The sequence below is a fragment of the Dreissena polymorpha genome, chromosome 15 (assembly GCF_020536995.1).
Source record: "Dreissena polymorpha isolate Duluth1 chromosome 15, UMN_Dpol_1.0, whole genome shotgun sequence".
Lineage (NCBI taxonomy): Eukaryota > Metazoa > Mollusca > Bivalvia > Myida > Dreissenidae > Dreissena > Dreissena polymorpha.
This window is the reverse complement of record NC_068369.1, coordinates 1,652,181-1,665,618: the sequence shown is the minus strand read 5'-3', so window position 1 is coordinate 1,665,618 and position 13,438 is coordinate 1,652,181. Positions and strand designations below refer to the sequence as shown.

General features: G+C 34.5%; 1 protein-coding gene across 1 annotated transcript in view; it reads left to right on the top strand.

Moving 5' to 3' along the window:
• The window catches only part of LOC127860768 (microtubule-actin cross-linking factor 1, isoforms 1/2/3/4/5-like), a 258,995-nt gene that overhangs the window by 54,924 nt on the left and 190,633 nt on the right, over nucleotides 1-13,438 (top strand). The window contains 3 exon segments of the mRNA XM_052399044.1: nucleotides 3,905-3,994; nucleotides 6,632-6,709; nucleotides 7,868-7,960. Of these exon segments, the coding sequence (XP_052255004.1) occupies nucleotides 3,905-3,994; nucleotides 6,632-6,709; nucleotides 7,868-7,960 (261 nt within the window).

The following is a 13,438-nucleotide window of genomic DNA, read 5'->3' as shown; positions in this document are numbered from 1 at the left end:
ATGAGAAGTGAATTCTTGCTTGGTAAATTTGTTATGTTAAAGTTACATAATTTGATTTTATGAAAGTTATGCTTTTATGTGGACTTTAAGTTGCAATGTTCAGTGTTAAGTGATTTTAATTGTGTTATCATGTTATTTTCCAGTTGCATGGTTGCCGCATTAATAATTAGAATAGGAATAAGCATGATGCTTTGGTGACCTATTTTATGTGTCAAGTATCTACTGATGCTGGTAGATTAATTGATTTGCCTGTCTGTTTTTGTGTAGAAAATCAATTATGCTTTCAACAAAGTATACATACTTGGATAGATTTTGTTTTTATCACACACCCTGCTCTTCTTACAGGTCCTTTTGACCTTGATGATCACCTGCTTTTGGACTTGGACTAATTGAGAATGTCAAAATACTTGTTTAAGTCAAACTGATTCAACAAAAATAAGTACTATTTACAAAACAATTCATAGCTCCATTCAACACTCAGCAAACTCCATGCTGACCTCATTTTAACTTAGACATGGACTTATTATAATCAGCACGTTTCAGTTTAAGGGGTAAACTGGAATCACCATGGATTCTAGTCCATGTTTATGTTTGTTTGTCTTTGTGTCTGATTGTCTGTGTGTCTGTATGTCTGTCTGTCTCATGAAGCATTACTGACAAAGCGCCTTATGGATGGGAAAGTGCATTAATTGAATGCAGCATCTTGTTTTAAAACCTGAATTTTAATTTTGGTGTCTTTAAAATTAAGATTATAAATAGCCAAGGAAATCTACTATACTTGTTGAAATCTCTTGTTAATGTTCATAGCTGACTTGATCCACAAGAAAACAGCTTTAAAACATGCACATAAAATAAAGCATGTGCTACATGCTTGAATAGAAGACATTAACATTACATTTTTCATATAATGAGGTCTGTGTGACAGGTTGTACAATCATTGGGAATGTTCTGGCTAATTGATGGAACATAGGAGTCCATGATGTTCAAAGGTTGTACAAGGGAAGGGAGATAAATCTTGTTTTAATAATATCTAAACATTTTGCAGTAAAATTACAAAATCAAATGCTGCAACATACAAAAACATTTTTCCAAATGATTTAAACGTATAACTTTGTTTTTGTCCACAAAAGGGTACAGAACTATAGTTGTTACAGTTTATTGTTAGTAATGGAAATGACTTTAGGAAAAGTACCTCAGTTTAAATTGCATGACTGCATGTCATTGCATAAAGAATAAACAAATATATATTTAATTTGTGGTTAACACAAAAAATCTCTACATTTCTAATCATTTCATAAACAACTGATAAGATTTAATTTTCTCATTTGTCTGTTGATAAACGCTTCAATACATTTAATATATTATTAACCTTATGAATAGTACTTGCCTCTGTGTTTAATAATTAATATGTGTGCAGTGCACATGCTTGAAGTACCTAACTAATTAGACAGAAACACTTGACATTGCCAAGTTTTAATTAAATATGGAGGAAAATATGCGATCTGTTGCCAAACAGCAGTCAGGTGGTATCGCATATGTTCACCTCTAATTATGTACAGACATTGTATGCTTTTGTGCAAGGGATTATATTCCTCATATAAAATTTATTTTCCAGCTTCCTTTATGTTATGATTTAATGATTCATCATTTGAGAAGGAAATATTCACACATTGATAAATGGGATATCGTCTTGTTTATTATTGATTCAAAATGTTTATATCCTATGATTTGATAATGTTGTTGTTGTTTTTTTTGGTTTCTGTTTGCTTACTTATTTTGAGTTATTATTGTGAGGCAAAAGCATGTTTAATAAGTGTATGCATAAGTAAATTGTTTGAATATTTAAAAGCCCATAAACACTCACAATCCTTATAGCAATAGCTAAAATGTCAACGCTAGATGTGGTCTGGTAACAATAGATTTAACCCGTTTTTATTGTTTGTGTCACAATATATTCCATGTAGAATTTTTTGGCAACGATATGTAAACATCTACGAGCGAACGCGAGATTAGCTATGGGTAGCTTCGCGAACATGACGCAGTTCTCATGCATCAACCCTTTCCCACTCAAAAGAAAAGTAAAAATAGCTATATGCAACCAGCACAAAACCAGAACAGCCTGCGAGTTACTCGCAGACTTCAGGTTTTATGCTCTTTGCTGCTAATAAGTGTCTTATGGTCTGTCTCATGAAGCATTACTGACAAAGCGCCTTATGGATGGGAAAGTGCATTAATTGAATGCAGCATCTTGTTTTAAAACCTGAATTTTAATTTTGGTGTCTTTAAAATTAAGATTATAAATAGCCAAGGAAATCTACTATACTTGTTGAAATCTCTTGTTAATGTTCATAGCTGACTTGATCCACAAGAAAACAGCTTTAAAACATGCACATAAAATAAAGCATGTGCTACATGCTTGAATAGAAGACATTAACATTACATTTTTCATATAATGAGGTCTGTGTGACAGGTTGTACAATCATTGGGAATGTTCTGGCTAATTGATGGAACATAGGAGTCCATGATGTTCAAAGGTTGTACAAGGGAAGGGAGATAAATCTTGTTTTAATAATATCTAAACATTTTGCAGTAAAATTACAAAATCAAATGCTGCAACATACAAAAACATTTTTCCAAATGATTTAAACGTATAACTTTGTTTTTGTCCACAAAAGGGTACAGAACTATAGTTGTTACAGTTTATTGTTAGTAATGGAAATGACTTTAGGAAAAGTACCTCAGTTTAAATTGCATGACTGCATGTCATTGCATAAAGAATAAACAAATATATATTTAATTTGTGGTTAACACAAAAAATCTCTACATTTCTAATCATTTCATAAACAACTGATAAGATTTAATTTTCTCATTTGTCTGTTGATAAACGCTTCAATACATTTAATATATTATTAACCTTATGAATAGTACTTGCCTCTGTGTTTAATAATTAATATGTGTGCAGTGCACATGCTTGAAGTACCTAACTAATTAGACAGAAACACTTGACATTGCCAAGTTTTAATTAAATATGGAGGAAAATATGCGATCTGTTGCCAAACAGCAGTCAGGTGGTATCGCATATGTTCACCTCTAATTATGTACAGACATTGTATGCTTTTGTGCAAGGGATTATATTCCTCATATAAAATTTATTTTCCAGCTTCCTTTATGTTATGATTTAATGATTCATCATTTGAGAAGGAAATATTCACACATTGATAAATGGGATATCGTCTTGTTTATTATTGATTCAAAATGTTTATATCCTATGATTTGATAATGTTGTTGTTGTTTTTTTTGGTTTCTGTTTGCTTACTTATTTTGAGTTATTATTGTGAGGCAAAAGCATGTTTAATAAGTGTATGCATAAGTAAATTGTTTGAATATTTAAAAGCCCATAAACACTCACAATCCTTATAGCAATAGCTAAAATGTCAACGCTAGATGTGGTCTGGTAACAATAGATTTAACCCGTTTTTATTGTTTGTGTCACAATATATTCCATGTAGAATTTTTTGGCAACGATATGTAAACATCTACGAGCGAACGCGAGATTAGCTATGGGTAGCTTCGCGAACATGACGCAGTTCTCATGCATCAACCCTTTCCCACTCAAAAGAAAAGTAAAAATAGCTATATGCAACCAGCACAAAACCAGAACAGCCTGCGAGTTACTCGCAGACTTCAGGTTTTATGCTCTTTGCTGCTAATAAGTGTCTTATGTTTGGAAATGAAGGTATTACAATTTGAATATAGTAAGAAAAGTCTTGAATTTAATTCCATTTGCTTAGGGACTATAAACGCCTCAAAGTGCATTTCTGAGTGGTAAAGGGTGAAGCCAAGTTTGCCCATAACAAAGCTCATTTTTGACCCACTTCCTGATCTAATTGTACCAATATTGCAGGCTGGGCGTCGCATTGTGGACCTCTTCGAGGGTTTCAAGGATGGACACAACCTGCTGTCGCTTCTTGAAGTACTGTCATCTGAGACTCTGGTAAGAACATCTACTATATAGTAGTCTGGGATCATTTTGAACAAGTTCCTGTGACAAACTCAAGTGTGATGGCATGAAAATGAACATGTATTGAAAAAAGTAGTTTGCCTACCCTGTTGGCTCAGTCCAAAGAGGCCTGATTGCGCTTCTATAAGAGTCCCAGACATGTTCTTTTCCCGTGATGTAATGAAATTACCGGAAAATAATCAAATTCCTCTGACTGGTTTTGTATGTGTATATTTACATATAAATATTTGAAACAATGAACTTTTAATATGAGTAAAATGTGCTCCATTTTTATGTTGAAGAAAATGCTGGATCTTACATGGAATGTTTAACCCTTTCACACTCAAAAGCAAATTGGAAAAATGGCTTTTGCAACCAGCATAAAACCAGAACAGCCTGCGAGTAACTCGCAGTCTGTTCAGGTTTTATGCTGTTTGCTGCTCATTAGTATCTTAGGGTTTGTTGTGAAGCCATTAAAACTTGAATCTATTAGAAAGGATTTCAATTAAATTTAACTTTCTAAGTCAGACTACAAATGCGTTGCAATATGTATTTAAGTGGTAAAGGGTTAATACAAATTTTTATGTCCCCCACTATAGTAGTGGGGGACATATTGTTTTTGCCCTGTCTGTTGGTCTGTTGGTTGGTCTGTTGGTTTGCGCCAACTTTAACATTTGCAATAACTTTTGCAATATTGAAGATAGCAACTTGATATTTAGCATGCATATGTATCTCATGGAGCTGCACATTTTGAGTGGTGAAAGGTCAAGGTCATCCTTCAAGGTCAAAGGTCAAATATATGGGTCAAAATTGCTCATTTAATGTACACTTTTGCAATATTTCAATATTCAAGATAGCAACTTGATATTTGGCATGCATGTGTATCTCATGGAGCTGCACATTTTTGAGTGGTGAAAGGTCAAGGTCATCCTTCAAGGTCAGAGGTCAAATATATGTGGCCAAAATCGCTCATTTTATGAGTAATTTTGCAATATTGAAGATAGCAACTTGATATTTGGCATGCATGTGTATCTCATGGAGCTGCACATTTTGAGTGGTGAAAGGTCAAGGTTAAGGTCATTCTTCAAGGTCAAATATATGGGTCAAAATTGCTCATGTAATGTCACTTCTGCAATATTGAAGCTAGCAATTTTATATTTGACATGCATGTGTATCTCATGGAGCTGCACATTTTGAGTGGTGAAGGGTCAAGGTCAAGGTCATCCTTCAAGGTCAAACGTCATATACAGGGACATAGTGTTTCACAAACACATCTTGTTTAAATGAATGCAACTTAAGTTACGATTTCTCATAGGAGCTTTGTGAGTACCAGCCCTGATGTCTAAGTTAAGAACATTCAGTGATTATAGATCTTTTTAATTAACTGTCAAATGTGTTTTGTAAGGCCACTTAAATGCATAAAGGTAGACCCATAAGGTTGTAAATTTTGCAGATTATGCAATTCATTAGAAAAACCTTAACATAAATGTCTTCAAACATTTCTATCACAACAGGATAGTAAGATGTTTTGCAGATCTTAAGCCATATGCATGGTTGATGTTGCATACCCAGGGGTACAATATTGATTCACTTACATAATAAAATATCACTTAAAGTTTTCTGCTTCACAGAAACATAACACAGAATATAAACTAGCATTTTATGTTAAATGCCTGATCAAATTTTATGATTATTACACGCAATTTTATTTCACTGTCATTTTGGCCTTACTTCAATTTTAAGCAATAGATTAATGCATTCTTTTGTATAATGTTAACAAACTATGTACATTATTAACAAAAGCTCATTCTAAATAATATTGTGAATTGGCATTCAATGTTACAATTGTCCTTGCATATGTGGGCGACAGAGTGTCAGGGTGTCTTTCTAAATAGTTTTATAAAATGAGACGTATGCAGTCTTCTGTAGAATGGGTATTCATGTCCAAAGAACACTCTGTGCTATATATTCCTTTACACTGGCAGTATTGAGTCCGGATTCATCTGGTCCAGCTATAGGATACCTGACCTCTATTGGTCCATATACATGTAAGTTACCTGGACATTATGGTAACCTGGAACATTATTTTCATTTCCCCATTCCGAAGAAAATTGTGTATAGTATTAAATGATACAATTGTTGTTTCATATGAGGGAGACGGTTGGTCAGTGTGTCTGTCCAAAAGGTTTGTTAAATGGAACTGTGCTAGTCCTTAAATTGGCAGTGCTGAGTCTGGATACAACTTAATTATATGTTACCTTACCCATATAGGTTACCTGGCCTATTTGCTTAGATTTGATATTTCCAGTCCAGCTGTTGGTTACCTGACCGCTATTGGTAACATGGCCACTGTGTTACTTGGCCCTTAAAGGTTACATGGCCTCTATCTGTAAACTAACTCCTATAGGTAACATGGTCAATTTTCTGCATATAGCTGTATCTCATTAAGTTATAGGCTGCGTCGCCAATATAGATCATTTGATCCAATACCTGAGAGTGGATATACATGTATGTGCCAAATCGTGTATTCCAACGTCCTTTGATTTAGGTTACGAACCAAATAAACGACTACGCAATTAGATTTCTTTTCTAATTTCATGAAAGAGTTAAAATTGCTTTTTTACTTTTCAGCCTAGAGAGAGGGGTCGTATGAAGTTCCACCAAATTCAGAATGTACAGATTGCACTGGAATTCCTGCGAAGGAAAGGGGTGAGAACTCCAGATGTCTATACTATGCTGTTCCAGCATTAATTACTTCCCTTGACTTGGCTTATCACGGATGAACATGTTTAATGGAAGGACTAAGCCTTTCCTTCACTTTAAATGTGTGAAAACTTCAATGAAACCATGCCAACTAAAGAATTATGAAACAATACAGTAGATGAAAATAAAGCTGATAGGCTTCTCTTAAACTTTGGTGAAAAAATGTTCTCTTTTATTTGTGATTCATTGTAAATTTATAATTATTAAAATTTACTCAATTATTAAAAAACAACGTTTACAAAGTATATTTAAACCACTTAGGACATCTATCTGTCTGTCTGTCTGTCTGTCTGTCTGCTGAATACACAAACTTGTCTGCAAGCATGCTCATAAAGTTTTCTACGTACAATATTCACACTCGCTTGCATTTATCCTTATAATATGAAGTTCTGTATGTGCCATTTTAATCGTACTACCTAAAAAATTGCAAAAAAGTATGCCCTTTTTGTTTATGCAATATTATTATTGTTCCAACTACAACATCCAGATGTGTTATAATAAGTATGCAACCATTTATATTGGCCCTCCGTTTAGTTACTAGTAGTTTAAACATATTTATTTTATCGCAATTGCATTGAAAAGTACTTGCTTCTTATTTGAAATGCTCTAAAGTCCGTTTCCTGGGCCTAGAACCAGTCCTTGGTGTCTGGAGAAAATCTAAAGAATGCTCCCACAGTGGGGATCAAACCCATGATCTCCCGGTCGTTAGGCAAACACCATCTATTACACCACGGCAACCTTAAGTTCTTCTTATCATGACCTTGAGGTCATATGTGCTCAGACCCAGACGGTCAAGTTATTTATATTAACTTATAAAGCAAAATAATGTAAACAGTCTTTTCATCTGCAACTACAAGGAGGACCCAAATTTAAAAAATTTGGTATGTCACATTTTATTGTGATTCTTTACTAATTTTGTTCAAATATGCTCTTGGGGTGAAAACTCCCATGCCCGAGGGTCCAATTTCAATGTCATAATATCGTGTTGCTTTAGTAGAGTTTTAAATGGGCATTAAAACAAAACAGAAGAAAATAAATATCAATGTTATTGTGTATCAATAATTGATCTTTCATTAAAAAAATGTCTTTAAACAAATGTTTCAGATACGACTCGTAAATATACGTTCCGATGAAATAGTTGATGGAAACCCCAAACTGACCCTAGGCCTTGTATGGACCATCATCCTTCATTTCCAGGTAAGTGGTTACCATGGTGACCATCTCTGGCTGGCTTTCATGACATTTGAAGAACATTTCTCCCACAGATGTGCAGTACCCAGTGTCTTGAGTTATCTTGTTCATCCAAAAGTAGAAGTATTATTAAGGCAATAAACTACAACAATAACAATAAATAACGAAAACTTGAGACTTTTATCAAGTGAGGTGTACAAATCTCAGTGTCTTGTTTCATTTTACAGCCAGTAATTAAATTATTATAAAGGAAAAATACATACAATAGATTTACAAAGTTTAGAAATTTGTCAACAGAGATGTTTAAACACTATCTTCTATGAATTTGCTTACAGATATGAGCATGCAGTTAACACAGGCGACTTTGCTTAACTACCTAATGCATGCAGTATACAAGTTCTCAAATTAAACCAAACATTTTGAAAAGGTAGCTCAATATTATAAGGCTGTTAAACGTGTCCTTAATCACCTCATTTTTTTATGAAAACATGCAAATTTTTGTTCTAGAAGTTTGGTTGTTTACATAAACTCCAACCAATTTGTTATGTGTTTATGTCTTTTAATTTACTACTCGATATTTTTGTTGGGGAAAATTGGCATTATAAATGTGTTTTTTGCATGAACAAAAAAGACAGCACAATTATAAAAGGTAGTTATAATTGCTACAAAACCCTAATGTAAAAAATGTTGAATGTTTTGGATATCAAATGTATTTGTTTGTATATTGACAACACCCATTGGTATTTATAAACATAGTAATAAAAATATTAGCTAAAGATGATGTTTAGACACTTAAAAATAATGTAAATGTTTGAGTCAAGTTAGTTAATAAAACAGACATTGGTTTGATGAACATTATCTTTATATCTGTGACCCAGCCCTTGTCAAGGTGTTATCTGGCTCTTCCCAGCTCTGATTCATCATTGACAAAAAACTATTGGCAGAATTTGTTGGCTCTTCCTATGATCATACACAAAAAGCCTATTAAAGCTTATCAGTTCTGTATGAGAAAGATGGTTATTGGTAGAGAAAGTAGAGGTCCTGTAGATTTTGATGGGGTAACCACATTTTGAAATATAGATATTGGGTTGAGCCCTCAAGTGTTGTATCTTCTATCAAATTTCTCTATCGGATATGATAGTTCTGCATTAATCATTGAGATGTTTGCTAATGATACTGGCTTGGAAATCTTTATGTGACTTGGCTTATCAGTTTGATATGGAGCAAATGTTGATTTTTGCATGTTGTTGTTGCCAGAGGACTCGTGCGATTTGAAAGGCAATGCCTAAATATATTAGAATTGATTTTACAGTAACATAATTAACATTGAACTTTTCACAATCATGGCAAATGTGTGAAAATGGCATGTTTTAGGTGTTTGCAGTTTTTGTACAGAAACACAAGAAAAGTTGTTTTTTTCAAAATAATGTGTAAATTGCCTGTTGGTGTATAAGAGTGACGCTCGAGTTTTTAGGAATAATTGCAGATTGTCCTGGTAATATGTGATTGAATTTACAAAAACATGTGTGTACATTAAAGGGGCATTTTACTTAATTTTTTTTTAGCTCACCTGTCACGTTATGTGATCGTGTGATGTCCGGCGTCCGTTGTGCTTGCGTGCGTGCGTCCGTCAACAATTTGTTTGTGTAGACAGTAGAGGTCACATTTTTCATCCAATCTTTATGAAATGGGGTCAGAATGTTTATCTTGATGAAATCTGGGTTGGGATTGTATTTGGGTCATCTGGGGTCAAAAACTAGGTCACTAGGTCAAATAATTGAAAAACCTTGTGTAGACAATAGAGGTCACAGTTTTCATCCAATCTTAATGAAATTTTGTCAGAATGTTTATCTTGATGAAATCTGGGTTGGGATTGTATTTGGATCATCTAAGGGTCAAAAACTAGGTCACAAGGTCAAATAATAGAAAAACCTTGTGTAGACAAAAGAGGTCACTGTTTCCATCCAATCTTATGAAATTTGGTCAGAATGTTTATCTTGATGAAATCTGGGTTGGGAGTGTATTTGGGTCATCTGGGGTCAAAAACTAGGTCACTAGGTCATATAGTAGAAAAACCTTGTGTGGACAATAGAGGTCACAGTTTCCATCCAATCTTTATTTAATTATGCCCCCCTTCAAAGAAGAGGGGGTATATTGCTTTGCTCATGTCGGTCGGTCGGTCGGTCGGTCGGTAGGTCGGTCGGTCCGTCCACCAGGTGGTTGTCGTATGATAAGTCAAGAACGCATACGCCTAGGATCATGAAACTTCATAGGTAGATTGATCATGACTCACAGATGACCCCTATTGATTTTGAGGTCACTAGGTCAAAGGTCACGGTGACCCGAAATAGTAAAATGGTTTTCGGATGATCACTCAAGAACGCATACGCCTAGGATCATGAAACTTCATGGGTAGATTGATCATGACTTGCAGATGACCCCTATTGATTTTGAGGTCACTAGGTCAAAGGTCAAGGTCACGGTGACCCGCAATAGTAAAATGGTTTCCGGATGATAACTCAAGAATGCATACGCCTAGGATCATGAAACTTCATGGGTAGATTGATCATGACTCGCAGATGACCCCTATTGATTTTGAGGTCACTAGGTCAAAGGTCAAGGTCACGGTGACCCGAAATAGTAAAATGGTTTCCGGATGATAACTCAAGAATGCATACGCCCAGGATCATGAAACTTCATGGGTAGATTGATCAAGACTCGCAGATGACCCCTATTGATTTTGAGGTCACTAGGTCAAAGGTCAAGGTCACGGTGACCCGAAATAGTAAAATGGTTTTCGGATGATAACTCAAGAACGCATATGCCTAGGATCATGAAACTTCATAGGTAGATTGATCATGACTCGCAGATGACCCCTATTGATTTTGAGGTCACAAGGTCAAAGATCAAGGTCACGGTGACCAGAAATAGTAAAATGATTTTTGGATGATAACTCAAGAACGCTTTTGCCTAGGATCATGACACTTCATAGGTACATTGATCGTGACTCGCAGATGACCCCTATTGATTTTCAGGTCACTAGTTTATTCTGTTTTCACACTGTCCAGTAAAGAGACTTACAAATTGAATTTTTGACACATGTTAATTCATAATGATGTATAAGCCTGTGTTTCTGTGCCAGTAAATACTATGTTTATGGAAATGACGTGAGAATTCAACATTTAAAAAACCAATGTTATATGATATGTAATATTATATGGCAACAGGACAGTTGTGATTTGCTGGGTCAATTCTATTTAGCTTGACCATCCAAGCGGTTGATAGCTTTGACAAACTGGTGGTCTGAAACATTGAGAAAATGAAACGATTCACTGACAATAAATCAAACATGTAATTCTTGCTACGTAACTTGCATTTAATTTTGTCAATTCAAATTATACATAAAAATATAATTAATTTTTAATCTGCTTGTTAATTGAAAAACAGCAACACAGTTTGTATGTATAAAACAATGTTAATACATAAATAGGATCAAGCATATTAAAATATCAACTTAGATTTAGTTTCCTTTACTGTACAGGATTTGTAAAGTTAGATTAATATTTGTGTATTGAACAAAAATAACAACAGTGTAAAGAAAAGTTAATTTGGGGATGTTCTATCCAAACCCTGAAAGTTCAGATTTCCTCAAATGCCAAGTAAAGATTGTAAATTTCAACCCACTCGTCTGGTTAGTTTTCAGAGGCACATATAATTAACTTTTAGGCTTTGTGTCTCATTTGTACATGCATTACTGTATTAACTCCAAATCAACTAGTACAAGTGGTAGGCCAGTATTACATGGACTGGTGTTCACTGTTTACACAGTTTCACAACCCCATCTGATACTGGTCAGTATCTTGGCAAGTGGCCAAAGTTGGAAGTGGAATTAATGGTCTATTACATAACTGACTTCTGTGTGTGGTAAACACATGATACTGGTCATGTGGTCAAGTTGCACTTATATACATTTGCCCAATACACAACACTAGCCTTGGCTATTTTTAATCAGATTGCATTGCTATCTATGGTGGTCATTGACTAGGGGAGTTAACTGCTATAAATAACATGTTTCATTACCATTAATCAATAAAACATAACAAATTGTGTGCACGTTTCACATATTGTCAAATAAGTCAAAATGTGTGAAAGGAATCCAAAAAATCAAAGACTCAATCATATAATGGATATAATTGATTAGTATAGGTCCTGATTGGTTTTTGCACTATTAACCCTTTCCTTGACAGGTACGCGTTTCTACGACCCTATCGATTCCCTGTCAAATACGCGTATCTACGCCTGTATCGATTCCCTGTTATCTACGCATTTCTACTACCCTATCTATTACCTGATATATACGCGTTTTTACGCGGCACGATTTAATTTGCTATTTAAATGCTTAAAATGACGTTTTAAGTGTAACAGAAATGCATATACACCTTCGTTCATCATTTTTCTAAACTGTCAAGTAAACATCCGGTAATGTTGCTATTTAAAGTTATGATGCAATTGGCGACCAATCAAGACGAGGGTTTACCATTTGACATGCGTAAATCACGTTCCGGGATGTGCGCGCTTCAGGCATTTCGTAATGTCCTAAAATAACTGCTATTCTCGAACCGTTTTTAATTTGGACATTTTCCGAAAACGTATTAATAACTCGTTAAAAATGTCGCAAAAATAAACACGTTCCATAGGGATATAATATCATTTGGGTGTAAATCGATTTCATTCTTATTGTTGTTTGATTCCATTATATCGTAAATGTTTGTTTCCGAGATCATATACGAGAATTACATTGGTATGTTTAATGTCATCGATATGTTTAATGGCATGTACACTAAAATGTTTTTACAAACGACACGTGCTTATCTAAAGTTTGTGTTTCGTAATACACAGGATATTGGATTATCGGTGCTTGATTGGGCAATAAAACAAAGACGCAGTCGGCGGTCTTCAATATGCCTTTGAACTGACCAATAATAATTAATAGCGCACGTGCTAATCTAACATTTAGGGATAAGAAACACGGGTTCTAGACACTTTGAATAAACATGTTTACCGGACGCAGAAGTAGTTTTCATATGACATTGGCGCGCGTGCCATGTTACCTCGGCGTTTTGTAATTTGGTACACGAATACACGGGTTTGTCGGCGACTTCTGGGTTGTAAATTTATATGTCGGAGATCAGATAAACTGGAGTATTTGATAATAAAGTAGCCGCTTAAAATTGGAATTTTGCAAATAAATACACGAACTGAAGACTTATTGAAGACGCCGACATTGCCGGGTTTCGATCGGTAATAAAATGCAAAATGCAAATTAATTATATGAATATTCATGGCACATTATGCAACATCCAATTAAATTGTTACCGGTATCTATAAATATTTATAAATCATTTGGTGAATTAATGTAATAGAAATACCAATTATCGTACGAATTTTATAAGAAATAATACAATTGATTTTGAAAATGCATGA